Below are 26,663 nucleotides of genomic sequence, written 5' to 3' on the forward strand. Positions count from 1 at the left end.
TATCCGGATGCTAAGAGGGTAATTGGATACTTGAGATTGCATTACTTATAGTTTGAACATCAATGCATACAAGGGAGGCTATGGTGAACAACCTAAAGCTCTAACTTCCATCCATTCTATCACATCTAGTTTAGCATAATCTAGTTTACATTTCAAGTTTTTATCTGTGTTAATTTGAGTTGAAACCATCTTCAAAGCCAAAATCAAACCACTACACCATCTTGCATATATTCACCATAAACTTTGGTTCACTTGTGAGCCCTTATTTGTGATTTGTACATTTACATATTCATCTAGCACCATTTAGGTGGGCTTTTCAATCCCTTGGGTACGATATCCCCTACTCATAATCCCCTACACTATAACTTGGCCATTATACTTAAGGGTAGCTATCTGGCTAACATAGACGCCCAATGTCAGGTGAAGGAATCCAGAAATGTCAATTGGAGGAAGCTTGAGTCCAGACTTTCAGCTTCACCGAACAAGAGAGCTGTTAGGACGAACCTCTTCCAACTTCAAGTGGTGGAAGTCCAACGTCATGAAGAAGTATAAGCTCGAGGCCGGACTATCAATTTCACCGAACAAGGGAGCGTAGACGCCCAAGGCCAGACTATCAGTTTCATCCAACAAGGGAGAAAATCACCAAGATCATACCTTCAATCAGGGAGGTTAACAACGCAGGCAAGACACAAGATTAGGCCAATCACAATTTTCGTAAGAGAGAGTGGATGACCTAGACCACTGAGGACATACCTTCAGTCACAAGAGGTGGACAACCAAGATTAGGCACGTGACCACCGAGACCATACCTTCAATCACAAGAGGCAAGCCACTTGAAGAATACAACCCTACCACTTTACACTTGAATTTTAACGGCATTTTCGTTGACTCGTTGATACTGAAATTGGCATCAACAATATTGAAACATTTTAATGGAATAGAAACCTGCATATGTTGAGTGTTTTTGTAGAAATGCACTTGAGGTAACATGGTGAGATTTCGAGCCAAACATTCGACACTTGGTATTGAATGGAATAGAAACGTGCATAGTTTCACAATTTATGCTTTCTCATAGTTCCACAATTTATGCTTGGCCAAGAACTGTATTGCAACAAGTTGAAATTGGATGAGAAATTTTATTTGGACCGGCAATGTGTCTTCTAGAGCCTATTATCCAGTCTCTTGGAAGAAGTGTTGTGCTCCATTGAAGGAGGGTGGTCTTGGAGTTCATAATATTAAGGCTCTTAATAAGACTTTCCTTCTAAATTTTTTTTTGGATTTCTTAAATAAGTCTACACCAGAGGCTGCTTTTTTTTTCTGCTCGGTTTTTTCAATGTTCAGGTCAGCCATGTTCTTACTATAAAAAATCATATATTTGGCCTGGCATGTGACCCTTGTTTATGGATATTTTCTACAACTCTAAATGGTTAGTGGGCAATGGTCGATCAATTGATTTTTGGCATGGTAATTGGCTTAATGGTTCAGTTGTTGATAGATTGGGTATTGTGCATCATCTTGGCAAATTATTATGTGCCAAAGTTTCTAATTTCATCAAAGATGGCTCTTGGTATTGCTCTACAAATTTGATTGCTGATCTTGCTGCACTTGGTCAGAAATTTCAGCTGTTAGACTTCCTTATTTAGACATGGAGGATAAGCTGGTGTGGTTGGATTCTTCTGATGGGAGTTTATCTTTATCTATAGCCTGTGAGTTCAAGAGGAGTAAATAGGCAATTGTTCTTTGGGATAGATGGGTTTGGCGTCAATGCTTTCGTCCTCGAAACTCTGTTACTTTATGGAAATTTCTTCATGGTATGCTTTTAACAGATGATGTCTTACTTCAGTGAGGCTTTTCTTTTGCTTCTATGTGCTCTCTCTGTCATGCATCTTCTGAGACGGCCCACCACCTTTTTTTTTAGTGCTCTTTCTCTATGAAGGTCTGGTCTGCAGTTTTATCTTGGTTTAAAGTCATTATTCATTTCCTAGATATATATGATTTCTTCTCTTACCCACTGCAACATGGTTTTGGTACTCAATTGCAATTGCTATGGTGGGGAATGATGGGAGCTGGCTTCTACTCTCTTTGGGAGGCTAGAAATTCTATCAGTTTTGATGAGTGTCGCCTAACTACTGATTATTTGATTCACTCTATCAAGCAGCAAATTCGAGAGGTTGATTCTTGGGGTTTAGGAACTATGCGTAACTCAGTAGATGAGTTTTGTATTTTCAGTGCTCTTAGAATCAGAGGTAGAGCCTCAAGATCACATCAAATTCGTGAGGTAAATTGGCATGCTCCTTGTGCTTTTCAGTTAAAGGTTAATACAGATGGTGCTGCTCGTGGGATGCCAGGACTCGCGGGCTATGTTGGTATTTTTTGTGATCACTTGGGTAATTGTATGGGTTGTTTTGCTAGTTCCATGGGTATTGCTACTACCCTAGAAGCAGAGCTTCAAGCCATTATTCATGCAGTTTCAATAGCATCAGAAAAAGGATGGACTTCTCTCTGGATTGAGTGTGATTCAGCGGTAGCAATTCACTTTCTTGCCAATAAAAATTACTCAGTCCCTTGGCGTTTAAGTGTTGATTGGGTCAATTGTTGTACCATTCTCTCCTCTATGCAGATTCAGTTTTCACATATTTATCGAGAATGGAATCAAGTGGCAGATTGCTTAGCTAACTATGGGGTGGACCATGAGGGGCATTATTGGTGGGACTCTTGCCCTCCTTCTGCATCAGCTGCATTTGTTCACAATCTGCAAGGGCTACCGAATTTCCGTATTAGCTAATTCTGAAGTGCTTGATAGATTTCATGCAACGATGGTTTTTGCTGCATGATTGCTCTATTCATTAGTTTGAAACTATTTTAGCTCAGTGCTTACTTTGAGTACTTTATTTTATTTTGTTTTCAGAGAGGTTTTGGTTCTTGTCCCCCTCTCTCTTCTTGTGTTTTCTTTTCATTTATTAATAAAATGAAATAGAGGGGAGGGCGGTGGGTTTCCGGTTGTGATGGCTCCCTTTCTTTCGAGATTGTGGGTGGGTGCCAGTCACCCCAAATCGGCTGTCGCAGAGGAACTAATATCGCCTAATCCTCTATTTAATTAAAAAAAAAAAATAGAAACGTGCATACGTTGAGTGTGATCGTGACATACATAAGTATCTTTTTTTTTTTTTTTTGAGAATACCATACATACATAAGTATCAAACTCAAACTAATTTGTCGTAATGAAATATTTTGTGCAATTCCGATATACGTAGGATATTTCTCTCATCAATATAAATCATTCTCCTTCCTTTATTTTCATTACTTATATGTAATGGATGAGAAATTTTTGCTTATAGCAAGACAGCAAGTATATAAAAGCTTTTTAGCGCTACCTACTAATTATATAATCGCACGTGAAGTGATCACTGTACACACCTGTTGTATCTAAGAATTTTTCATTCTAGAGGACATTTCTACATTATCACAATTGGCTAAGCTATCAAACAAGACGGTCCTCAGATTGCATATTTTCCAACCCAACTTCAGAGGCAACAGTGCCACCACTTCCTTTGTACTTAAACCACCTAGCAACTAGCACAAAATAAACCAAATTTATGAACTCCAATCCAGCAACCAAGTAGTAAAAGTAATCCAATTTCCCCTTGTTAAGATCCTCAGGCAACCAGTCCCCCATAGACCCATTACGACTAGTCGTATGGTGGACTATCGACACCAATAAACCATTCAAGTAATTCGACCCTGCAAACCCCACAAACAAAAAAGAACCGCCAATACTTCTCATGTTTTCTGGGAATTGCTTGTAGTAGAACTCCACTTGGGCTATGACGGTAAATGCCTCAGCGAGCCCTATTAGGGTCAACTGTGGTATGAGCCAAAAGGCAGACATGGAAGAAATTGCACCTGTTCTTGTGTCCATTCCTATGGGACTAGACAGGGCCAAGCTTTTTCTCTTCACTTCAACTAAAGCAGAGACCAGCATTGTTAATATGGCAAGCATCATCCCAAAAGCCATCTTTTGAAGCAGGGTGATACCGCCTTCTATTCCTGTAATTTTTCGCAGTTTCGGGAGGATGACTCTGTCGTAGAGGGGGATCCAGAGTGTGAGGCTCAGCATTGTGAAGACTGCGTAAGTCGCGGCAGGGATATCGAACCTGGTGCCGCTGAGGCGCCTATTGGATTGAAGTGCTTGGAAGACTACAGAGGTTTGCTGTTGGACAATGGCAATGTAGAATATGAGGGATGAGAACCATATGGGGATCACTCTAACAAGGCATTTCACTTGTTCTACTTCTTGCATTGTGCAGAGTTTCCAAGGGTTTGCTACTGATCCGTCTGAGTTGAATGTGTCTCCTTCGGTGATGATTGCGGCTTTGTCCAGGACTCTGAGAACAGAGTAAAACAGAATAAACGATAAATGAAAATTGAAGAAAGTGGACATGAAAATCCAATCAGGATGAAAACTATAGTAATAGGTAATGCATGTAGTCCAACATAACATTTTAGACAATATTGCATGTCATGTTGCCCCAGTTAGTTGAAACCTTAATTGGGTAGAGTCTAATTTGTTTGAATGTCGCTAGATTGATAATTCAACAACGTAATATAGTGCGCTATACTATACTATAGTGTGAACAATTTATTAGATAATCTTGTATGAATGTGTGATGCAAAATTTATAGTTGGGCAGTTTAACTCATAATTGTTTGCTCATATGACTATCTAGTCAATGAGTTGCATAAATTTGGTATACTAGATTGATTGTTTGGTAATAAGAAGCAATTGTGTATATATTTGATCGAGTTGACCGTTGATTTGAACTATTGATTAACTAGGAACATCTTTTTTCAATGTAGAAGGCATGATTGATATTTCTAACAACCTAACTTGTAAAAATTCATCACCCTCATCCTCACCCTGTTATGTAGTTTAGTTACCTGAGTTGATCAGTGTAGGGAATCTTGGAGTTGATAGAGCTGGTTGGTATATGATTGTAAAGTGACAACCACGGTTGCTCCGGTGACTTCAATCGCCTCTTCTTGGCCGCGGCCACTAAAACCCTCACTGCACTTGTCAATGGACTACCATCTGGTTTCACTTTCACATAAATTTTCGAACCCAAAAAGAACATTGCACATGACAAGAACATGAGAAATGCGGGAATTGCCAACCCCCATGCCCAGCTCACATTAGATTGCACATAGACAATGATTGTCAAAGAGACCATCATGGCAAAAGTGAAGGTGAAGTAGTACCAATTGAAGAAGCTACTCATACCCCTCTTCCCTGATTCACTATTGGGATTAAACTGGTCTGCACCAAAGGCTAAATTGCAGGGTCTAATCCCACCAGCTCCAACAACTAGTAGTCCAAGCCCACTCAACAGAAATGCCATTTGCCATGATGTTGGGCCACTGCATGGCCCACTTTGCCCACAGTGTGGAGGATGTAGCTTTGCAATTGCAGCTGTTAGAGTTAGCACCAGCATTCCCTATCAATCCACCAGAGAAAAAACATATTAAGAATCAGTCGGTTATTAGTTTTGATACTACTGTGCACCTAAAAATAAGCATGCACTAATGAAGCACAAAGATTAAGTTTGGGAATACAACTATACAAGGAAATAAACGATAGTATAGAACTATAGATCAATACCAGAAAAGAAGCAACAGAAGCAAATCCCAAGGTGTTGTAACGGCCGAAATAGGTATCACAGAGGAAGGCTCCTAGCAAGGTAGCAAAGTTGGTGGTGCCATTGAAGACATTGACAACAGTGGTAGCTGTGATGCTTTTCATGTTGAAGACTGTGGTGAAATAGACCAACAGGTTGGATGAGGTTCCCAGGGTTCCTAGCTTCTCAAAGGTCTCATTCCCTGCAATAAATAACTGCTTTTAACTACATACTCCAATTCAGACATTAAAAAACTAATCATGAAACAAGTTCCCGTTTCCTTACCTATAACAAAGGGCATGGCTTTGATCCCACTGTACTTAACTTCAGGCTCGTCTGAGTTTGTAACTGCAGCCTTCTCACCATTCTCCATGTTTCTAGTAGTGAGCTCTTTCTCTCCCTCACTTTCTGTGTTGGGCTGCATATCATACATGTATAACACAGATCTAATTAAAATAGCTGTGTTAAAAGTGGGAACTACCAAGTTTGAACAAGCTAGCTAGCTAGAGATCGGTTGGTATGATCTCTGCTAGCTTCTCACTCGTTTAAGCTTGATCTTCTACCTCGTGAGATATATATATATATATATATATATATATATATATATATATATATATATTTCACAAATAGTCACTCAACTATGACTTATTCGACACTTTGGTTACTGAAGTTTCAAATATATCACTTTGGTCACTCAACTATTACATTATCAATCACTTAAGTCACTTTGTTAATTTTTTTCATTAAAAAATTTTTTTAAAAAATTGACAGTTTAATAGTTGAGTGACAAAAGTGAAATATTTAAAACTTCATTGATCAAAGTGTAGAATGAGTCATAATTGAATGACCATTTATGAAATTCTTTATATATATATATATATATATATAAAAGATCTGCATGGGGTCTCATAATCTATAGGATATTGATACGTTGCTCACTTTGTTGATTAATCATTGTCAGATAGCGAGGCTAGCAATTATCGTGAAAGTTGTCAATCTTGACTCTGCCTCAAAATTTGGGAGTGACGTTATGAATGTGAACTCTATTATACACTTCATCATGTCTTTTCGGCACTACTGGTTGACGTGTAATCTTTTCATACATAATCATTTAATGCATGTCCATTCTGAACCTGGAAAAGAAAAAATGAATACTAAGCTAAAACGACGAACGCCAAAGGGTAAAAGATCTATATCCTTTTCACCAATCATGTAGCTAGTGATGAACAAAATCAAAATTTTCTTTGCTTCTAGTTATAAACTGCCTAATCGAAGAGTCTTGGGTGGATGAAGGTTGACTTGGACTAAGAGTTAATTTTGCAACTATTCATACCCCGCATACTGTTCAGTGTTCACACTCCGAAGTACGTGGACCACGTATGTCTCGGTCCATACTAGAATTTTCGTTGCTTAATGATGTCTTTTCCATTAAAAATCAAAACCATGTGGATAGATTATTTTGACTTCTACTACAATTCCAAATACGCCGAGTAGTGGAGTCCTGAGCTAAGCCTTGGCTAACCCTTGGAAATCTTAATGCCATAATGCCTTTCAAATCCTCCTAGCCATTATCCTACTACAATAATTCTTGCTAAGAAGAACGCCCATGTTGTGGCAATTCCACCCAGAAGGTATGTGATGGAGTTACTCCTACAGCAAGTTCTTAGACAATACTCAAGGCTCTAGGCTGAGTAGCAGGACCAACTTTCAAATTATTATATATATGATCCCAAGCCATACAGATATAGGTGATTTAAGAACCAATCCGGAACGCTCGGAACCAAGAACATCAATATCAGTCTCCCAGTTGCAGTTTATATATTTTTCAACTTCCAAGTCCTTGTCTAGATCAGCTGGCATGGGTTGTGAGCAATGTTTTAAAACTTTCTCTAGGTTGCTGCCTAGCCGCCTCGATTAGTCGGAGTGGTGTCAAGGCGAGTTGGGTTTAAAAAATGCTCATAATTAATAATATTTATTTATTATGTTTGAGCTACTAGATTAAATGGAGGTCAGAAATTTTATGAAATTCACGAACTTCATGACTTGCTCACTTTAGAGGAGCCGGATCCATTTTGATCAAATACTTTAAAATAAATTTTGCTTTGTAAGCATTCATCATATATTTTACTCTTTTACTATGTTCTCAAATGCAATTTCACTCTTTCCACATTTATTGAGGGGGAAACCAAGTAGCGAATGCTCTTACATATCATGGCCTCTCTTCTTATGGTTTGGTTTGGTGGGATGCAACTCCTGATTTCATTCTTTCTCAGTGTAATAGGGATTATTTGGATTTGCGCAATTTTCGTTTTCGTTAGTTTGTTGATCATGTATTGTTTGTTTGCTTTGCTTTTGTGGGAACGCGCATGAGTAATAAAGTGGATCCTTCAGGGAGTGGATCCTCTCCTGAGTAATAAAGTGACCTGAGCTTCCTAAGCTTTCAATCTTGTAATGCCATGTGTAAAAGCAACATCCAATGGTCTACAATACTGCCACGTAGTATCTCTACTCATAATAATTTTCCACGTCCTTTTTAGCCCTCTCCAGACTCCACCAACAAAGGTTTTCTCTCTTAATCTTCCACCTCTGCATCTCTGTTCTGCTGTTCTGTTAGAAATTGAAAGCTGAGGAAGAAATAAGCAAATCACGAACCGATACAAAAAAAAAAAAAACGTTGCACTCAGAATGAAAAGGACTAGTGAAGTAGTGATTGGATATCATCAATATTTAAATCTCATGAATACCACTACAAATTGGATCCTCATTGTACCTCTTTCAGTATTCAACATTTCTGGGTTTGGTTTCTTTCATTTTAATTACTGCCATCTTATGAATCTTCCTTTTGGTTTGTATGCTAAGTTGCTAACCTCCTCCCTTCTTTCTTATTCTTCTTCATCCCCACATATGTGAAAACTTGTAAGCAAATAAAATCTATGAAAACAAGATGTGGATATGAGAACTTCAAATGGGTTCTTATTCTTATACCCAGTACCCATTTCATTACAGTATGTTTTACAAAGATTGATAGGCAATATTATAGACCATCAAACACTTGTCATTCTCTTCCACTCTGTACCCATCTTCGCCGGCGAACAGAGCCAAAAGCATGCTGGCTTGCTGCGTTGGAACCGAGATGACCGGAGTGAAAACGGTCGCGTCGAACCGGTTCGCCACTGAGAGAGTCTCCACCACCGTCGATCTACGGCTCCAATTGCTTAACCACCGATGTGGAGAGACTTGAGGATGTAGCGGATGGCAGAGGCTAGGATTTTGGAAACGTCGGAGTCGGAGAGGATGAAAAAAGATGAACAGAAGAGAGAGAGTAGACTGAGCAGAAGGAAGGAGAGAGAGAGAGAGAGAGAGAGAGGAAACAAATAGAAAAAGAAAAGCTAAGCCTGTTGTAGGCCATTGGATCCAATAAAAACCACGTGTCACCATCTCTTTCAAAGCTCAGTAGCTCAGCAGAGAGCTTTGCTCAGGAGAGGATCCGGGTCCGTTCATAAGCAATACAGCTTATTTGCTTGCTTGAAATGGAGAATTGGAGACAAATTCAATTTGGAGAAGAAAGGAATAGACATAGGAAATATCAATTTTCTTATCTGCTTACTAATGATGACACGAAATCTTTGAAGTTTGAACCAACTAGGTTACGCATAGAAACAAAGTTTGTGTCCAGTGTCCCTTGTCGAAAATGAAATGCTACTTGAGCACGCCATCATTGAAATGTGTGTGTGGATCAGAAGGAGAAGGAATGGTCACTTAACTTGAAACTGGATGTGTCCACATGTGTGGTGCCACTACACTACTTCGGTCCATAACTCGTGTATATTAATGACTTGATAATACAGTGGAAGAGTATTGCAAGTTTGCAACACCGATCATTGAAACTGGAGATCGACATGGCTTAATTGCTGTGCGCATACGAACCACGTGCGTCGCTTAATCGACAAGATCACTATTGGTGTAACTTCATTTTTTCTCTTTAATTATTGAGGCGAAAATTAAAGACGAGTCATACTCTCATATCACTGATATCAGCATTATTGTAGTCACAGCATCAATCATGTAATGTTGCTTGATTGGCATCCTTCTCCATGTTTTCATGTTTCAATCACCTTTTTCTTTCGTTCTCTTTGCACGAATTTCATCTAAGTAAAATTCTTCAAATACTAAAATATTATACAAAAAACCTATACCAAATGAGCATGCCACATCATCATCTCAATCTTAATAATTTCTTGCATGTATTTTTATTTTATTCTTCTTCATTTAAAATAAAAATCAATAATTAAATTTTTTATTCTAATAGAACATCTTCAGAGTCCTCTACAGTGAAGATGACTCGCCATAGCCATAGTCATAGCCATGAAATTAAGAATACAAGCAAAGATGAGGACAAAATTATAGACAAGAAGCCAAGAATACTTGCTGCATCGAAGTGTTGATTAAGGCACCCTTCCTCAAGTGCCTTAATCAATAGTTGAAGAATCGAAGGTCGATGCTTCTAATTTCTAAAGATGAGCGACATCTTAGTTAGCTAGATTACATGACTTGTTTCAGTTATGTTTATTTTTTTTTCTCTTCTAAAAAAAAAGTTTAATTTTTCAGGGCTGGTTATCTATAATCATCCACCTCTTTCTATACATCTATGAACCGTTAAATTTGCAGAGTTATAAATTGCTTTGTTTGATCATCACGTCTTTCTTTTATGTAAGGAAGTTATTTTAATTTTTTTTTGTTTACATTTTTAGGTTAATTGAAAATGAATATTATTAGATAGATAATATGCTGCAAATTATTTAATTGAAGGTGATGACTGGATATATGCCACATAAGATGCCACATCCTTTGGTATTAATTTTTTGTATAATTTTTTGGTGTATGTAGCACTACTCTTTAATCAATTCAAAAAGAAAAGAAAGAATCCTTATATATATATATATATGTTTATTTAATATATAACATCCTTGTTCTTTAATTTTTTATGAGTTGAGGTTGTTTACTATTAAAATCTTGTCATGAGTAAGAAGAATTTTTTTAAAAAAAAATATATATATATATATATATATATATATATATATATAAGGACCTCAGCTTTATACTAGATTCGCATATTGTATACTTTTTGAAAATAAAGGAAAAAAAATTGCTTATCGTTTTACATATGGAACATGGAATAATTATTCAATGGTCCCGGATTTCCACATGGTATTGTTGTGGTCTGAAATAATAATATCACTCAAATTTGATGAGAACCATGTGCAAAAGAAAAAGAAAAAAAATGAAGGGGCCGTGACCACTTACCCAATTTCAGCTTAAAAATTACCCACTTACTTTACTAAGAGATTTTTAATCCATTTTACCCAATTTAAACATGAATGACAATGTTACCCTCATTTTAATTAACAAACCCCTCAGACTCTCTCTCTCTCTCTCCCAGATCTAAAACCACCATAACCACACGCTCTCGCCCCCATGACAACCAGCTCACCTACACCGGCGGCAAGACCAAGATCCTCATTGTCGGACACACCATCGAATTCCTCGCCCTCTCCGACAGCGACGTGTCGTTCAAGTACCAGCTCCCCGGGGAAGACCTCGACGCCTTGATCTCCGTCACCAACCACGACGACCTCGAGCACATGATGCACGAGTACGATCGCCTCTACAGGGCCTCCGCCAAGATTAGGTTGTTTCTCTTTCCGGTCAATCACAACTACAGTTTCGGGTCTGACAAGTCGTCCGATAGGGATTGCTTCATTGAGGCTTTGAATTCGGGTCCTGAGATAAAAATAAGAAGGTGGAGTGGAGCCTCTCCGGCTGAGATGCTAAATCTGGTGGCCAGTATGGAGGACCACGACGTCGAGCCCAACACAGGCTGTCCTCTTTTTTTTGGGTTCTGAGACAGAAATAAGAAGGTGGAGTGGAGCCTCTCCGGTTGAGATGCTGGATCTGGTGGCCAGTATGGAGGACCACGACGTCGAGCCCAACACAAGCTGCCTTTTTTTTTTTGATAGAACACAAGCCACAGGTTGTCTAGTATGTGAAAATATGCAGAAAAGATGTTTTCATTCCAGTTATGTACTCGAATAGCATTTGTTTGGTAGATTTTGTAGATTGGTGACTGCCTATACTAATGTTTAACTGTTTTAATCGTCTTGTTGGTATTTTATTGGGAGCAATAATAAGATTATTGAGGGGCAATGAAATGTTTATTGGGGCAATAATATGATTATTGGGAGGCAATAAAAAAAGTATTGGGAGGCAATAATATGATTATTGGGGGGCAATAATATGGTTACTGGGTATTATTTGGGGGCAATAAATTCAGATATAGGAATCCAATCACCAATCCGATAGTCAGATTCGGGATTCAGGTGATAATCCGGTTACCGGTCGGTGGAGTCTGTCACTGGAGTACGCGGCCTGCCACTGGTCATCGGAGTCTGGCAAGGTCTCCGATGACTTCTCTCTCCAAGTGACAAAGAAAGAGATGACAAAATTGTCCCAAAAATGAATAAAAAAAAATAAATACTTAATTGGGTATTAGAGAAATGATTTCTTAGAGTGTTTGGGTAAGTGGGGTTAATTAACCCAAAAATTGGGTAAATGATAATTTTCCCAAAAATTAAATTAAGAGACTAATCAGAAATAAGTACCAATCATATGAGCCAATAACATTAATTTGGACCACCACGTGTACCATGCTTCGAGATCATGTTGTAGTTTTCCTGGAACATAAATATCCAATTAATGCTAGTGTTTTCAACCCTTAAACTTTGTTCTCATCGTTTGAACTATCACGAGCAATTGGATTCGGATTCTCTAGCTGCACTACTCCTTTCCCACTATCATGACCAGGCTTTTTACCGACCAACACATAATGTCTTGCAAACAAATTGAAGTATACGAGATTCAGAGCTCCCAAACCAGCAATGATGTAGTAGTAGCAGTCGAGCTTGTTCTTGTTAAGGTCGTGACCACCTACCCACGGCGATTTGCCCTCAGTCGCCTTGTGGACCATGTTCACTATGAATGAGCCTAAGTAATTCGACACAGATAAGCTAAGGAAGAAGACTGCCCCAGCAACAGTTCTCATGCTCTCCGGCATTTGCATGGTGAAGAACTCCATTATGGCAACAGCAGAAAAAGACTCGGTCAGGCCCGTCAAGAAGTACTGTGGCAACAGCAATGAGAAACTTGTGGGCGAAATGTACGAGCCATGCTTCAATGCTGATTTCCTTCTGTGTTCCTCTACGATCCCAGACACCAACATTGTCAAAATCGAAAGGACGATGCCTGTATTGATTCTCTGCTGCATTGTGAATCGGAGATCGGTTGACGACGATCTGCTGAATTTTTTGGCTAGAGGGAGGTAAATCCTCTCATAAGTGAAGATCCATGTAGCAAGTGCGAGCATGGAGGTTATGTTCATCCAACCTGGTGGGAAATGAAATTTGGGTCCTATTGATCTGTCCATTTGCAAAGCTTGTAGCACTCCAAAAGTGTTCATTTGGTCCATGGTTATGAAAGTACCAATTGCTGTTACCCAAACCGGTAAGATCGCTACCAGAAACTTCAACTGCTCAACTTGTTGAAGGCTACATAGTCTCCACCCACTTTTAGGCTTACACAGATCGTCCAATTCTTGATTAGGGTTTGTTATGATGGCAGCTCTGTCAAGGAATTTGAACCTATTAGTGTGAGGGTACTTGATCACCACTTGTCTCTCACACCCATTATCAACCAAAGGAGGATCATAAAAGTTGGGCTCCGAATCCGGTGCGACCCTGACCCTAGACTTCCTACAAGCAGCTATGATCACTTTTGCTACGTCTGAGAAAATGCTTCCCTGGGGCTTCATGTAAATGTAGGCGTGTTGGCCAAGCAAGAAGATTGTGATGGAGAAGGCAAGACAGGCGGTGGGGATACCAAACCCTACGGCCCAGCTGATGTTGGTCTGAATATACACAACTCCGGTGAGAGCTATAACAAGAGCAACGGTGAAGGAGAAGTACCACCAATTGAAGAAGCTCTCTAGTTGTGCCCTTCCTTTGGCTGTTCTGGTGTCAAATTGGTCAGCACCAAATGCAATGTTGCAGGGCCTAATCCCACCCGCTCCAATTGATAGTAAGCCCAGGCCCATGAAGAGTATGGCCAGCTGCCAACTGTTGGGCTGAGGGCAATCTTGAGATTGACCGTGGCAGCCGTGGGAGGGTCTTAATTGGTGTATGCTTGCGGTTAGGGCTATGGTCCCCATACCCTACAAAATAAATTGCTGAGTTCATACGCGGAAATTAAAAGACATGGGATAATATAGTTGTGGTGATCCAGAAAGCAAATAATAAGGTTAATTTGCAAATTTGTTTTTGTTGTATGGACTAACAGAAATGAAAAGACATGGGAAAATATAGTTGTGGTGATCAAGCAAGCAAATACTAAGGTTAATTTACAGACAGTAATCTTTGTTTTTTATTGTATGGGCTAACTGGGTCTTTGTAATTTTCGTTCAGGGTAGTTGTTTGATAATGTGAAAATATGAACTTGAATCACGTACTAGGATCGAGTGGTTTTGACAACATAATATTCTAAGACTATCTAACAAGGGAATGTATTCCCTTAAAAAAAAAAAAAAAAAAAAAGGGAATGTTTTTCTACAGGTCTGTCCCCATGTAAAATGAACCGCAAGGCAAAAAAGATTTAGAGGCTTTCGTGGTAAAATTAGTTCAAAACCAAACAACCGTACCAAATTATTTGAACCCCACACACACACACACACACACATATATATATATATATATATATATCAGTTAAAGAATAATATCTTCCTAAAATTTCAGAAAATATCAGATAAAAAAACAGAAAAAATAAGAACGATATATAGAATCTGATTTGCTAAAAACGATGGGACTATAGGCCTCATTTGCTAGTCTCTTTGTATGTTTAACAATTTAACCAACGTCCTATTAGAATCTATTGCTAATTAAGAAGATATTTAAGAATCTAGGCCATAGTTTTCAGATGGGTTTCAATGGGAAATCATGGGTCGCCTTGGCTGCATGTGTCAGGGTTGGCCCTAATGTCATCCATCAACCTAGCTACGTAATGAGGCATTAGAAGTGAGAGTCGAATCTTACCAGAAGAGATGAGAAGCAGCCAAAGAGAAGAGTACGAAATCTGCCCAGATAAGTATCAGAAACGAAAGCACCGGCTAGTGAAGCAACGTTGGAGGAACCATTCCATATGTTAACCACATTTACCATAAATATACCACTCAGATTGTACTTTGTGGTAAGGTACACAGTCATGTTAGCTATCAAGCTCATGGACGCCAGCTTCTCAAACGACTCATTCCCTAATTCAGATTAATCGATCAGTATGTACTTTTAAAGCAGCATTAGCAAGAAACCCAGCTAACAAGTACTCGTATGAAAATAAGAAGTGTTTTATTTATACCTAGAATGTATTTGATTGCTCTCCATCCTCCTGGTGATTTTTTTCTAGCAGGACGAGGTGGTTTTGGAGGGTCTTGATGAGCTTCTGGAGAAGAAGAAGACTTGTACACATTCATCTCCATCTCTATCTCTCTCTGAAGTCCCTAGCTCGCTTTCTCTTATGATTATGGATCTTCTTGGATCATAAATAAGAGCAGAGCTAGACTAGCCCGGACGTAAAAAATCAAGAGTTATTTCTAAACTGGTATGCTGACTTGTTCTACCTGTTTACCCGTTTACCCGGACTAAACCGGAAAAAAGTCTTGCATGTATTTTCTGGTTAACAGATCAAAAAAAAAAAAAAATCTAGTTTATGCACCTTTGATTTTGCATCAAATGGCTGTGATGTCTCTGATTTTCTAATTAACCTAGGTCCTCATAAGTCAAATGCAGGCGATCGTGTTTTCAAACTAAATGGATTAGATCAGTCTAGTCTTGGTAAGTCTTGGTCCATGAATGTGATTCATAGCCAAAATGTGAAGCAGATTGTTATGGGTCTTTTATGATGTACGAGTAAATGACTCTTGACTTTGATCCTCACTTTCTGTACAGATCGAGTAGATTTTTCTCAATGTTTGTTTGTATTTTGTTCCCCCAAGCCATACGTTTATCAGAAGCACAACTGTATATTAATTCAACTCTATCAAAACCGTGCACATGCTGCTGGCCAAACCTAGCTAGTTGCCTAATAATGAAAGCTTATCTGATCATATAGTTCAAACTGTTTTTTGGGATAATAGGTTGAGATATTATAGGTATTTTTGAAATTCAAAATCAGTCATAATATCATTAACCTAAAAGCTTTTGGTTAACAATGAAACAAATTACGTACGCATCAACCACAAGAAATTAAAATGTTTAAATAACCTATAAATTCGATCACTGATGCAGTTAATTAATGTTAATTTGGATGATGGCATGGACAGAAGGGGCTAAAAGCCAAGAAGGAACTTCTGTTTGAAACTATGAAAGCCTTAAAGGAATATTTCCCCTAAAGCGACCAGATGAAATTTGTCCTTCGGCCTGGGACAACGAAGTAAAGTGAGGAGGACTATCAGACCAAATTAAAAGAAAGTGCAGCAGGACAAACAATAGACTAATTGGAAAGTTGGAAACAAACAGTAGTGGCATAAGAGAATCGATCAAAAATGATCGAGAGGAGACGAGAGCCTTGTCGGTTTATACATAACAATTTCCGCCTGTGGTTTAGCCGGTGACAGTTTTGTCGACATAAGTAGTCCATATCATCATATGATTTTCAAAATATCTGCCCATGATATTTTGTCGATAATATTTTTTAGAGTTAAATACTGTTGACTCCCTATACTTATAGGGTTTCATCGTTTCAGTTCCTAACCATCGACTTTCACCTAAAAAGTCCATGAACTCTCAATTTCCTCTCAATTCGTCCTTACCGTCAAGCTCCGTCCAAATTATCCGTTAAATTGAATTATACTGAAATGTCCATTTTACCCTCAATTACTGTTTTTTTATATAATTTTTCCCCTCTCTCTCTCTCTCTCTCTCTCTCTCTCTCTCTCTCCCCCCCCCCCTTAACCAATGTTAACGGCCACCCACCACCACCATCACAACCCTTATTCCTCTCCTAACTTACGCCTCCCTTCTCTTTTTATCCCACACCCTAATGTCGTCACCCACCTCCTGTCGACGGTTCCCCCCGCCCCCCCCCCCCCCAGCCGTACTTAGAAAAAATCGGATAGCCACAAACTAACAGATCAAACCCCTAATTTGGAAACCTAGAAGTTGATATTATTTCAATTTCAATTTTGCAACCTAGTTCTCTGAATTATGAAACTTTGTGATGGAAAAAGCAATTACCAACAGCCTAATTCTTCCCCTACATTTGGCCAATCCAATCTTGACTCCAAAAAGCAATCTATGCCCTATATGTTCTCCCAACATTTCTCATACACTCTCAGACATGAAATTGAACTTACAGTGAAACCAGTTGCCATCAAGTAGCACCGGGTTCTTAGTCGGCGCCGGAGTGGGATTCGCCACCTTTAATTTGTTAACCAACTCCACCACTTCAGCTCTCACCTCCGACCCCGCCCGAAATCCCAATTCAGTCCCATAAAACAAATCTACCAAGCACCTCTTCAGCTCAGTAAGCTTAGAGTCCACCTCCTCCGTGCTCTCAGCCTCAGCTTTGGTCAGACTTCCATTCCCGATCTTCACGACCTCATCAGTTCCTCCCCACTCGTCCTCGTTCAACAGAGGATCCAATTCAGAGATTTTCGACTCGGGCTCTGGGTTGGGTTATGCCGCCTCACCTTACTCGTCGGTGATTTTCGCAGCCAAATGGTCGCCATACTGAAGCAGATTATGTATCTGGATCAGAAAGATTGGGATGATGTCGCCACTGCTCTCGTCGCCCAATTCCCCCTCGTCTCGTCGTCCAAGACCATCGTGCAGTGCCTCAAGAAGATCAATAAGCTTCGAAAACTGTACCGTTCCGATAAGTAGCGTCCCTGATCAATTCTTACCATGGACTTTGTATCAGTTTATAGAGGAATTAGAGGTCGAGTTCGCGTCGGGCCACAAAGACCAAAAGGCTCGTAAAGGTGAGGCGATTTCGTTTTAGATTATGCTGAGTTTGCTAGGCATATTCATCTCCAAAGAAGAAGATGGAGAGAGAGAGAGAGAGAGAGAGAGCTGGGTATGGTTTGGGAAGAAGATGGAGATAAACAGAGGAGGCAAGAGAGAACCTGGAAGAGGAGGAGATAAAAAGGAATTTAACGGACAATTCAGTGTAAAATGGACATTTCAGTGTAAAATAGATGCCATTAGATTATTATCTTCCTCTCTCTCTCTCTCTCTCTCTCTCTATTGATTATTATCTTCCTCTATTAATATGTTTAGGGACATTTTCGTCAGGAAATAGGCCGCACGGGGTTTGGGTTTAGGGACATTTTCGTCAGGAAATAGGCCGCACGGGGTTTGGGCCTTGCGCATGGGTCAGAAACAGTACCGCAAGGGAAATATAAAAAACATGTATGTTAATAGTAAATACTGGACTAAAAGTGTAGTTAGTAGTAATTTGCTATTAAATCATCCTGATAGAAAAAGATTAGCCCTAACTGTCCTAGTCGCTTATGTGAGTTTTGCTCGCTTATTATCTGAAGAATATATTTTGGGCTTCAATGGTAAATATTCCATTGTTATATCAGTAAATCAATCATGAAATAATACTTTCATTTCAAGCATAATTGCAATAAAATCAAATGTGCTCCTATAACTGTATAAAGTCCCCCAGCGATTAAATCAAAAGCCAGACTACCAGAGATTGAGAATTATACTAAGACGTACCAATGGAAACCAATCATCTCAGAGGTGAAACTACTGATGCAAATCAAAGAGTAGAGGAAATTTAATGGGTAGAAAACAATAACTGGCAACTGCTAAACCCATGCATACATATATGCCATTGAAAAGGGGCAATGACCAAATCAGAGTCTTTCATGGAGAACAAACAGAATTAATGTCAAACCCTAAGATTTAAAATTGAAAACCAAACAAGGAGGTTGAAATCAAAATCGTAATCACCAATTGAAACCTAAAAAACCTATTTATCATGATAGGGAGGATAAACAGAGAAAGAGAGAAGAGGAGATCAGAGAGTTTAGCATGTTCTTTCTTTATTCCTTGTTTGCGTCCCCAGTTCTTAAAAGGATTCATGGCACTATTTCTTTTCTTTTCTTTTTCTTCTTCTGATGGAGTTAAGGACACGTAGGGGACAGTTTGGGAAGAAAAAATTGTTTGAGTAATGTTAAGTGAAGGTGCTGCTTTACTAGCCATTAGATGATGCAAACAGTGGCGGAACTAGAGAATTATTTCTGAGGGGTCAAAAGAATAATAAATAATTATTTATAAAAAATACATAAAATATATTTATTCTTTTTATTAAGAGCATAGATATTAAAGCATGTATTAATGTTTTCCATTTAAATTTGATTCCTTAACATGCATTTTTCCTTCTCGAAAGCACTAACTAATAGGTTGAAATCTCATACATCAAGGAATTTATTAGTATTTTCCTTTAACAAAGCATATAAAATAGAGTAATTTGGAATGTGGAGGGACCACAACATAATTATTTTTCAATTTTTCAATAAACTCCAGCCAATTATACATGACCACATCAGATTATAATATGTCTTGGGGGGGCCCGGGCCATCTCTGGCCCCAATGACGTTCCGCCTCTGGATGCAAACGATTAAGATTACACGAAATTTATATTACTTTATAAAACTCACTTTAGAGGAGTTGGATCCTTTAATAATAGAATATCAGTACCTTGCATTCTTGTACTCATATATAAATACTCATATATGGTAGTTTATAGAGTTAATTACATATTAGTGCATCTTTCAATGTTTTTTTAGGCATAAGGCCACCAACTAATTTTCTCCCTCATAAGGCCACTAGATTAAAAAGAGTGTTATATTTTAGATATAAAAACTAACATATTTACATAAATGTCATGTTAGAGGTGAAAAATTCCGTAGAGGAGTTTGACCCAACAATTAATGCGGACTGGAGCGAGAGCTGACCTGGGAACAATCGAGAAGCTTCCCTCGAGCGTTGACCTGGAGTTTGACCGTCGGCTCGAGGAGGAGGGGGGTACCTGCAGAAAACCCTCCGATGACCGTTGACTTGTTGGAGGTGAAAAATTCCGTAGATGAGTTTGACCCAACAACTAATGCGGACTGGGGCGGGAGCTGACCTGGGAACAATCGAGAAGCTTCCCTCGAGCGTTGACCTGGAGTTTGACCGTCGGCTCGAGGAGGAGGGGGGGGTACCTGCAGAAAACCCTCCGATGCCTAAGTCAGTACGTTTCTTAGTAGTGGAGTATTGAGAATCGGAATTCGATGGATTACCTGGACGTCAAGCCTCCTTTTTATAGGCGATGACTTACTTCGGGAACAAGCCGTCATTATTTTTGCTTTGATGGCTGCATTTATTTACACACTTATAATGATAATTATTGCTGCACTAATAACAGTTAATTATTGCGTACTTAAGACCGTCATTCATTGCATATTTATGATAGTAATTCATTACGCACTTATAATCATAATCATTGTGCGTAGTTATTGTCGTAATAATCGCCGCATTCATGACTGAAATTTAACGCCATACTAACTGCGGAGTTAATCGCCTTAATTGCAGGCCCAGCAGAATTTTCCCACTCCCACATGTCATTAGAGTAAAAAGTCAACAATCATTCTCTCTCTCCTCTCCAGCTAACTCCGGTCAACTCCGGCGACCACAAAAGTTACTGTTACTAACACCAAAAGCTACTGTGGCTAGCAACAAAAGCTACTCTGATAAGATTTCCGGCAACCTCCGGTGAGGTCACAAAAGCTACTGTCACTAGCAACAAAAGCTACGCTGGTGAGATTTCCGGTGAGGTCACAAAAGCTACTATCACCAGTAACAAAAGCTACTGTCACAAACAAAAACTACGCTGGTGAGATTTCCAACAAGATCACAAAAGTTACTGTCACCAACAACAAAAACCATTGTCACCAACAAAAAAAGCTACTGTCACTAGGAACAAAAACTACTCTTGTGAGATTTCCGGCAACCTCCTGTGAGGTCACAAAAAGCTACTGTTACCAATAATAAAAGCTACTATGACCAACAAAAGCTACACTCCTCAAAACCAAAATCTACTATCCCCACAAACAAAAACTACTGTTACAAATACCAAAAGTTACTACCATTAACAATGTCATCAACACCAGAAAACTACTCTCACCAATAACAAAAACTACTCTCACCATCACCAAAAGCTACTCTCATAAATGTCAAAAGCTATAACCAAGCATAACAAAATCTAGTGACACAAATCTACCAACAAAGAACGCTAATCACTACATGTCCATAAATCAACCACAAAATCTAGTGACAAAAGCCAACAATGCATCAAATCAGGCATAGGGAACAAATGAGTTTCTACCTTTTCCAAAAACAGTAACAATACAAAATTAAAACCACAAATCTATACCAAAATCAAAAACTCAGCAAAATGAATGGCATTGAGGACAACTCGTCACCGGAAAGAAGCCGAACGAAATCGAATCAGGGACCGGTGCTCGAATCTCATTTTCAGATGCGAAGGACGGCGGCGTCAGCCACAATTCTCCCAGCTACACGCTAAATTTCGAGGACGTCATCACATGCGTCGACGACATCCTCCTCCGATTGTGGCTATCGACCTTCCCCTCCTGGAGTTTGACCCCGCCGGAGATGTGGACCACGAGCTGGCATATTTTGAACGACTTTCTAGAGGAAGATGAGGACAACCAGAGCTGGAGGTCACCGAAGAGGAACAAAGCTGGAGGTCACCGAAGGCGAACAATCTGAAGGAGAAGCGTCACCGATCGATGCGTCGACGGATCTCCCGAGCTCAGATCTACTTCGAATCGGCGTCGAGATTAGAGAAAACGTGGGAGAAAGAGGAGGAGGTGGTGAAACGATGCCATCTTGTTTCGCTCCGATCCGTAACAAAGCTTCTCTCCGTCGAGATCGTTCGGCCAGTGATGAGCAATCGTCGGTTGCCGCCAAGGGAGAGCTTCTCACGTCGGAGATGTTCTTCGTCGACGACGCCATGAATGACAGCCACAGAGAGAGAGAAGGTTGAATCGGCAACGAGAGAGAGAAAAGAGAGAACGATGGGTCTGTTTTTTTTTTTTTTTTTAAGAGAATGGATTGAATAGGATCTCAGGTTGGTTTTGATGTCTTGTTAAATGGAAGGGTAAATTTGTCAGAGACAAAATAATTTAAAGGTGAAAGTAGCCTTAAGAAGACAAAAAGAGTTGTGTGGCCTTATGACTAATTAAAGTTTCAAAATGACACTTGTATGTAATTTTCTATAGTTTATAAAGATACTGATTACTAGAATTAGGAATCCGGACAGCGACCAAGCTGATCGATCATTATGCCCTTATGCTAATTCTCCAAGTATAGATGGTAGGTGAGATAATACTGATTTTCTTTCGTCAAAAACAAAATATATTTATTAAACGGGAATAATTTCCATTATTAAACACATACATGAAGTTGTTTGTTTAACTTAATCGGTCAATCCACTGGAGTAATGATTATGTATTCAAGGTATCAATCACATAGATAAGACACACAGCAACTTCCATCTCGGGCACATAAGACCTCCCGTCAAATATAGAAAAGAGATTGAATAACCCTCATTAACATGGTAATAATTAACAGGGAATGAAGCAAGAAAGGATATAATGTCACGGATGGCCTATCTGGAAAAGTTTAATGCCCACATATAATGTCAAACATAGTATATTTGGGAAGGTCCAATGTTCACAACTGAATAATATTCACGTTACCGATCGACCAAGTAAATTATGCTCAATTGATCACCATTATATGTAAATTTAAGGGCAGAAAAAAATATTTTTAAGTTGAATCTTTTGTTTTTCACTGTTAAGTTTACATATATAAGGGTGATCGAACATAATTTTCTTTTCTTCATCGGTTACTGATCAGGTGAACATCACTTCACTGCTTGGCTTCGTCCCCCCCCCCCCCCCCCCCCCAGGTGTTATCTTTTTTATGCAAAAAAGAAGAAGAATATCATTCTCCCGTTCTCACCATATTCCAGCGGGCTTTGGTGTCCTTCTTGTCAACTTGCTCAAGCCTGGGGAGAAGAATATTCAACTACGAATCTGCAACTACTATATATAGCAAGTGTGGGCAGTGCCACTACATAGCTATATACGCTACGACAAGAGGAGTTGAGCATACTTGAGATCTTTCAGATATATAATAGATATGGAGATCTCTTTGGGGGTATGGGTGGCCTTGGTTCTGGGAGGTTTGCCATTTTGGGGGTTGTTGTTGTGGTGGTGGAATGAGTTCTGGTATGTGCTTCCTCTTAAGTTGCGCGGGTCTTCGACTGGCGCCAAATTGCCTCCAGGTCACCTGGGTTTTCCATTTCTTGGTGAAATGCTCAGTTTCTTGTGGTATTTCAAAATTGTTTGCCATCCTGATGAGTTTATCAATGCCAAGAGAGCAAAGTATGTTTAATTTTTTGTTTCTTTAGTTACTTTTTGTTTTGTTCATAAAATGGACGTATCTTCAGTAACTACTATACAATCGGTTTGAAGTTAACATTTGAAAATTGAACATAAAACCTTTCATTTTCATGTATATTTCTATCTGTACTTCTCTACGTTACTATCAGTTTTTTCTTCTTTTTCTGTGTGAACTATCATTCGCTTGGTTAATGTTAGATATATATTACGCGTATATGGTATTGATAAATATAAGTTTCATTTGAATCAGGTACGGTGATGGAGTAGGAATGTACAGAACACACATGTTCGGAAAGCCATCCATCATAACCTGCTTACCGGAGATCAACAAATTAGTATTCCAATCAGAGGAGAACTTTCCCCTAAATTGGCCTAATGTTGATATTTTAGGTTCTTGTTCTTTGGTAGCAGTTCATGGAAGCTCCCATGCAAGGCTTAGAAGCTACGTCGTGAATGTCATTAACAAACCTGATGCTCTGCGCCGCATTGCCGGACTAGTTCAGCCACGTATAGTGGCTGCATTGGAGTCATGGGCACTCAAAGGTAGAATAAAAGCATATGATGAATCAAAGAAGGTAATTAAACTAAAGTATTGCTGAGTTATTTTTCTTTTGGGGGTGAAGGCGTTTCAACTAATTGCTCAATTCTAAGATGCATCATATATGCTAATTACAGGTAACATTTGAAAATATTGGAAAATTATTCGCAAGTTTGGAGCCGGGGCCTCTCCTAGATACCATTGATAAATTGTTTGAGGGAGTGGTCAAAGGAATTAGAGCTCAACCATTCAATGTTCCTGGATCTGCTTATCACCATGCTCTTCAGGTAATCAGGTTTGAAGCTTAAAGGACACACACACACGGAGCCATTCAGAAGCGGATGTCCGCACATATGTAAAAGTGCCAACGTCCATCCTTAGGCCTCGATCAGGCGTTGTTGGCGGTGCTGCTGTTGCCAGTGCCGAATCAGGCCTGGATGTTGAGCCTCTTCTTGTCACTGGACTCATCAATGAAGAGTTCGAAGTCGACCTTGATGGTGCTTAATTTCAGGCGAGCTTGCCACACATACCTTCAACTCCGATCATGTGAGCCTTCGCCTTGATGATGACGTCGTCTAGGATGTCGATGAAGAGTTCGAAGTCGACCTTGATGGTGCTTCCATGGTTTCAGGCAAGCTTGCCACACATACCTTCGACTTCGATCACCTGAGCCTTCGCCTTGATGGTGACGTTGTCCAAGATATTCAGAGTCTTCGTCCGACAACAGCAGCGCCACCAACGATGCCTGAGAATAGATGTCCACACTTTTGCATATGTGAATGTCTGCTTCTGAACTGCTTCGTGTGTGTGTGTCTATATATATATGCGAAGGCCAAATTAAGTACTGTTCATAGTTGGTCACATTTTTAAACTTATGATTTTACCCCTAGACATTATTCAAAACAAATCATCTGGGCTCTTTTTTTTTTCCCTTTCTAATATGGTTTAGTGTGATGATCTCTTCTTATTACATTATTTTTGGTATCTTTTGAAAAATTCTCAAATTACCTATAGTCAATTTTCTTGCCCAACAAAACATTCCACACCAAAGAAATTTTGTTGTTAGGGTCATTATTTTGTTAATTTTGAACAAATTTTAAAGAAAAAACCACCGAGAGAATTAGAGATGACATTAAAACAAATTCGGTAATTTTGTTTATACGTTTTTATTTCACCATGAGAAAACTAAAAATTGCACGCAGTAGGATTATATTAAGCAAAGTTTTTTTTATAAAAATTAATGAATACTCGTGCAAGTATATAAATTGTAATAAAATTATATTGAACACATTGCAGTCCTTCCGCACGCGCAACACGCGTGCAAGAAGGCTACTGTGTGTGTATACATATATACACACACACGCGCGCGAGCCCAGAGAGAGAGAGAGAGATCAAAACTACTCATATTTTGAGCATCACCAAAAGTCCAAAACCATCGAGGATGGAGGTCTTTTCTATCAATGACCCTTGATCACTGTAAAAATTCAGATACAATTTGGTCATCTTAGCCAACATAATTTGTCAGGTAATATATAGTTAAATAATGTGTACGTGAATGTGAATATTTGCAGTGCAGGAGGAAGCTTGAGGCGATTTTCAGGGTGGAGCTAGAGAAGAAAAAATTCCGAAAAGAAGCAGTGACGACTGATCTGATGGATGGGCTTATGCAAATCACGGATGATGAGGGTGATAAATTAAGTGACAAAGAGGTTATAGATAACATTGTGAGCCTTGTTATTGCTGGATATGCATCCACTGCCCTTTCAGCAATGTGGGCTATCTTCTATCTTGCCAAATACCCCAATGTTTTTAAAAAGCTTCGGGTATATACATATACATGCCCATTATCATGTTAATGTCTTGAGGTTCACTTCTACAATATTTTAATTGCGTACGTGAAATGCAGGAGGAGAATATGATTGTAAGTCAGAACAAGAACGGGGAATTCATTACAAGTGACGATGTTTCGAAAATGAAATACACGAACAAGGTGGTGGAAGAAATTATAAGACTGGCAAACATTGCAGCTTTTGTTTTCCGGTCAGTTACCAAGGAAATCGAGTATAAAGGTACGTCTACAGAAGTGACTTTTAGTTCGGGAAATTGAGAAGTTTCACCATCTAATGAACATGATATCGAAGGACTTGTTAAACTAATTGGTGCAGGCTACATAATACCAAAGAATTGGAATATGCTTGTTTGGGTACGTTATCTCCATACAAATTCAGAGCACTTTGATGATCCTATGTGCTTTAAACCAGATAGATGGAATGTAAGCCTACTCAAATCGATTCCTCACACAAGTTACAGTTAATTAGTTAAAGTTAATTTTTCAACTATAAGATTATAATTAAATTAATTTGGACTTTTACAGAATCCGGCTAAACCTGGAACATACCAAGTTTTCGGAGGTGGATCAAGAATATGTGCAGGAAATATGCTTGTTAGACTACAACTCGCAATTTTCTTACATCATTTGTCTGTTGGATACAAGTACGGAAATCCTAATCGTTGCATTAATTCGTTGTCAAAAATTGAATTTTCAGTCACAAGTTTTTTGGCATCTTTTTCTCCATAGAGTTGTATTTAACACATCACAACCATAGTATAACGAATTTAGTAATAATTACGTCTTTCACTAACTTTAGTCATTAGTTCTATATAATGTGGCTAGAACTTTTAGTAACGAAATTTTGAGTAAACAATATAGCCATTCCACATTTCATGGTAGACATTTTTCACCATATAGTTGTATTTAATATAATCACAACCATAGTATAACGAATTTAGTAATAATTACATCTTTCACTAACTTTAGTCATTACATCTTTCACTAACTTTAGTCATTAGTTCTATATATTAATGTG

The 26,663-nt window shown here is 38.9% G+C and overlaps 3 protein-coding genes and 1 non-coding gene across 4 annotated transcripts; 1 reads left to right on the forward strand and 3 right to left on the reverse strand.

Moving 5' to 3' along the window:
• Nucleotides 1–3,269: 3,269 nt before the first annotated feature.
• Nucleotides 3,270–6,220, reverse strand: LOC112178719 (protein NRT1/ PTR FAMILY 2.10). Its single transcript, XM_024316913.2, has 4 exons — nt 5,957–6,220; nt 5,656–5,873; nt 4,938–5,491; nt 3,270–4,385 (listed from the first exon to the last, which is right to left on the reverse strand). The coding sequence occupies exons 1-4, from the start codon at nt 6,102–6,104 to the stop codon at nt 3,482–3,484; spliced, it is 1,824 nt and encodes a 607-aa protein (XP_024172681.1). The 5' UTR covers nt 6,105–6,220; the 3' UTR covers nt 3,270–3,481.
• Nucleotides 6,221–8,344: 2,124 nt separating this feature from the next.
• Nucleotides 8,345–8,445, reverse strand: LOC112181037. Its single transcript, XR_002928649.1, has one exon. It is a non-coding gene; the product is annotated as a small nucleolar RNA Z162 (small nucleolar RNA).
• A 3,787-nt stretch (nt 8,446–12,232) lies between these two features.
• Nucleotides 12,233–15,280, reverse strand: LOC112176323 (protein NRT1/ PTR FAMILY 2.8). The gene is made up of 3 exons (XM_024314180.2): nt 15,128–15,280; nt 14,809–15,026; nt 12,233–13,934 (listed from the first exon to the last, which is right to left on the reverse strand). The coding sequence occupies exons 1-3, from the start codon at nt 15,246–15,248 to the stop codon at nt 12,444–12,446; spliced, it is 1,830 nt and encodes a 609-aa protein (XP_024169948.1). The 5' UTR covers nt 15,249–15,280; the 3' UTR covers nt 12,233–12,443.
• Nucleotides 15,281–22,995: 7,715 nt separating this feature from the next.
• Nucleotides 22,996–26,374, forward strand: LOC112180594 (beta-amyrin 11-oxidase). The gene is made up of 7 exons (XM_024319148.2): nt 22,996–23,240; nt 23,509–23,833; nt 23,934–24,083; nt 25,368–25,619; nt 25,703–25,865; nt 25,962–26,068; nt 26,171–26,374. The coding sequence occupies exons 1-7, from the start codon at nt 22,996–22,998 to the stop codon at nt 26,372–26,374; spliced, it is 1,446 nt and encodes a 481-aa protein (XP_024174916.2).
• The last annotated feature ends 289 nt before the right edge of the window (nt 26,375–26,663 follow it).

Source organism: Rosa chinensis, chromosome 7 (assembly GCF_002994745.2).
Source record: "Rosa chinensis cultivar Old Blush chromosome 7, RchiOBHm-V2, whole genome shotgun sequence".
NCBI classification, from domain to species: domain Eukaryota; kingdom Viridiplantae; phylum Streptophyta; class Magnoliopsida; order Rosales; family Rosaceae; genus Rosa; species Rosa chinensis.

Bases quoted from the DNA above. Each gene is read 5' to 3' on its own strand.
- LOC112178719 (XM_024316913.2), bottom strand. From the start codon at position 6,104: ATGTATGATATGCAGCCCAACACAGAAAGTGAGGGAGAGAAAGAGCTC. The intron at 5,874-5,956 runs GTAAGGAAACGG...TATTTATTGCAG, and splicing joins AGCCATGCCCTTTGTTATAG to GGAATGAGACCTTTGAGAAG. The intron at 5,492-5,655 runs GTATTGATCTAT...GTGGATTGATAG, and splicing joins CTTCTGTTGCTTCTTTTCTG to GGAATGCTGGTGCTAACTCT.
- LOC112176323 (XM_024314180.2), bottom strand. From the start codon at position 15,248: ATGGAGATGAATGTGTACAAGTCTTCTTCTTCTCCAGAAGCTCATCAA. The intron at 15,027-15,127 runs GTATAAATAAAA...AATCTGAATTAG, and splicing joins AGCAATCAAATACATTCTAG to GGAATGAGTCGTTTGAGAAG. The intron at 13,935-14,808 runs GTAAGATTCGAC...TTTATTTTGTAG, and splicing joins GCTGCTTCTCATCTCTTCTG to GGTATGGGGACCATAGCCCT.
- LOC112180594 (XM_024319148.2), top strand. From the start codon at position 22,996: ATGGAGATCTCTTTGGGGGTATGGGTGGCCTTGGTTCTGGGAGGTTTG. The intron at 24,084-25,367 runs GTAATCAGGTTT...GAATATTTGCAG, and splicing joins CTTATCACCATGCTCTTCAG to TGCAGGAGGAAGCTTGAGGC. The intron at 26,069-26,170 runs GTAAGCCTACTC...GGACTTTTACAG, and splicing joins TTAAACCAGATAGATGGAAT to AATCCGGCTAAACCTGGAAC.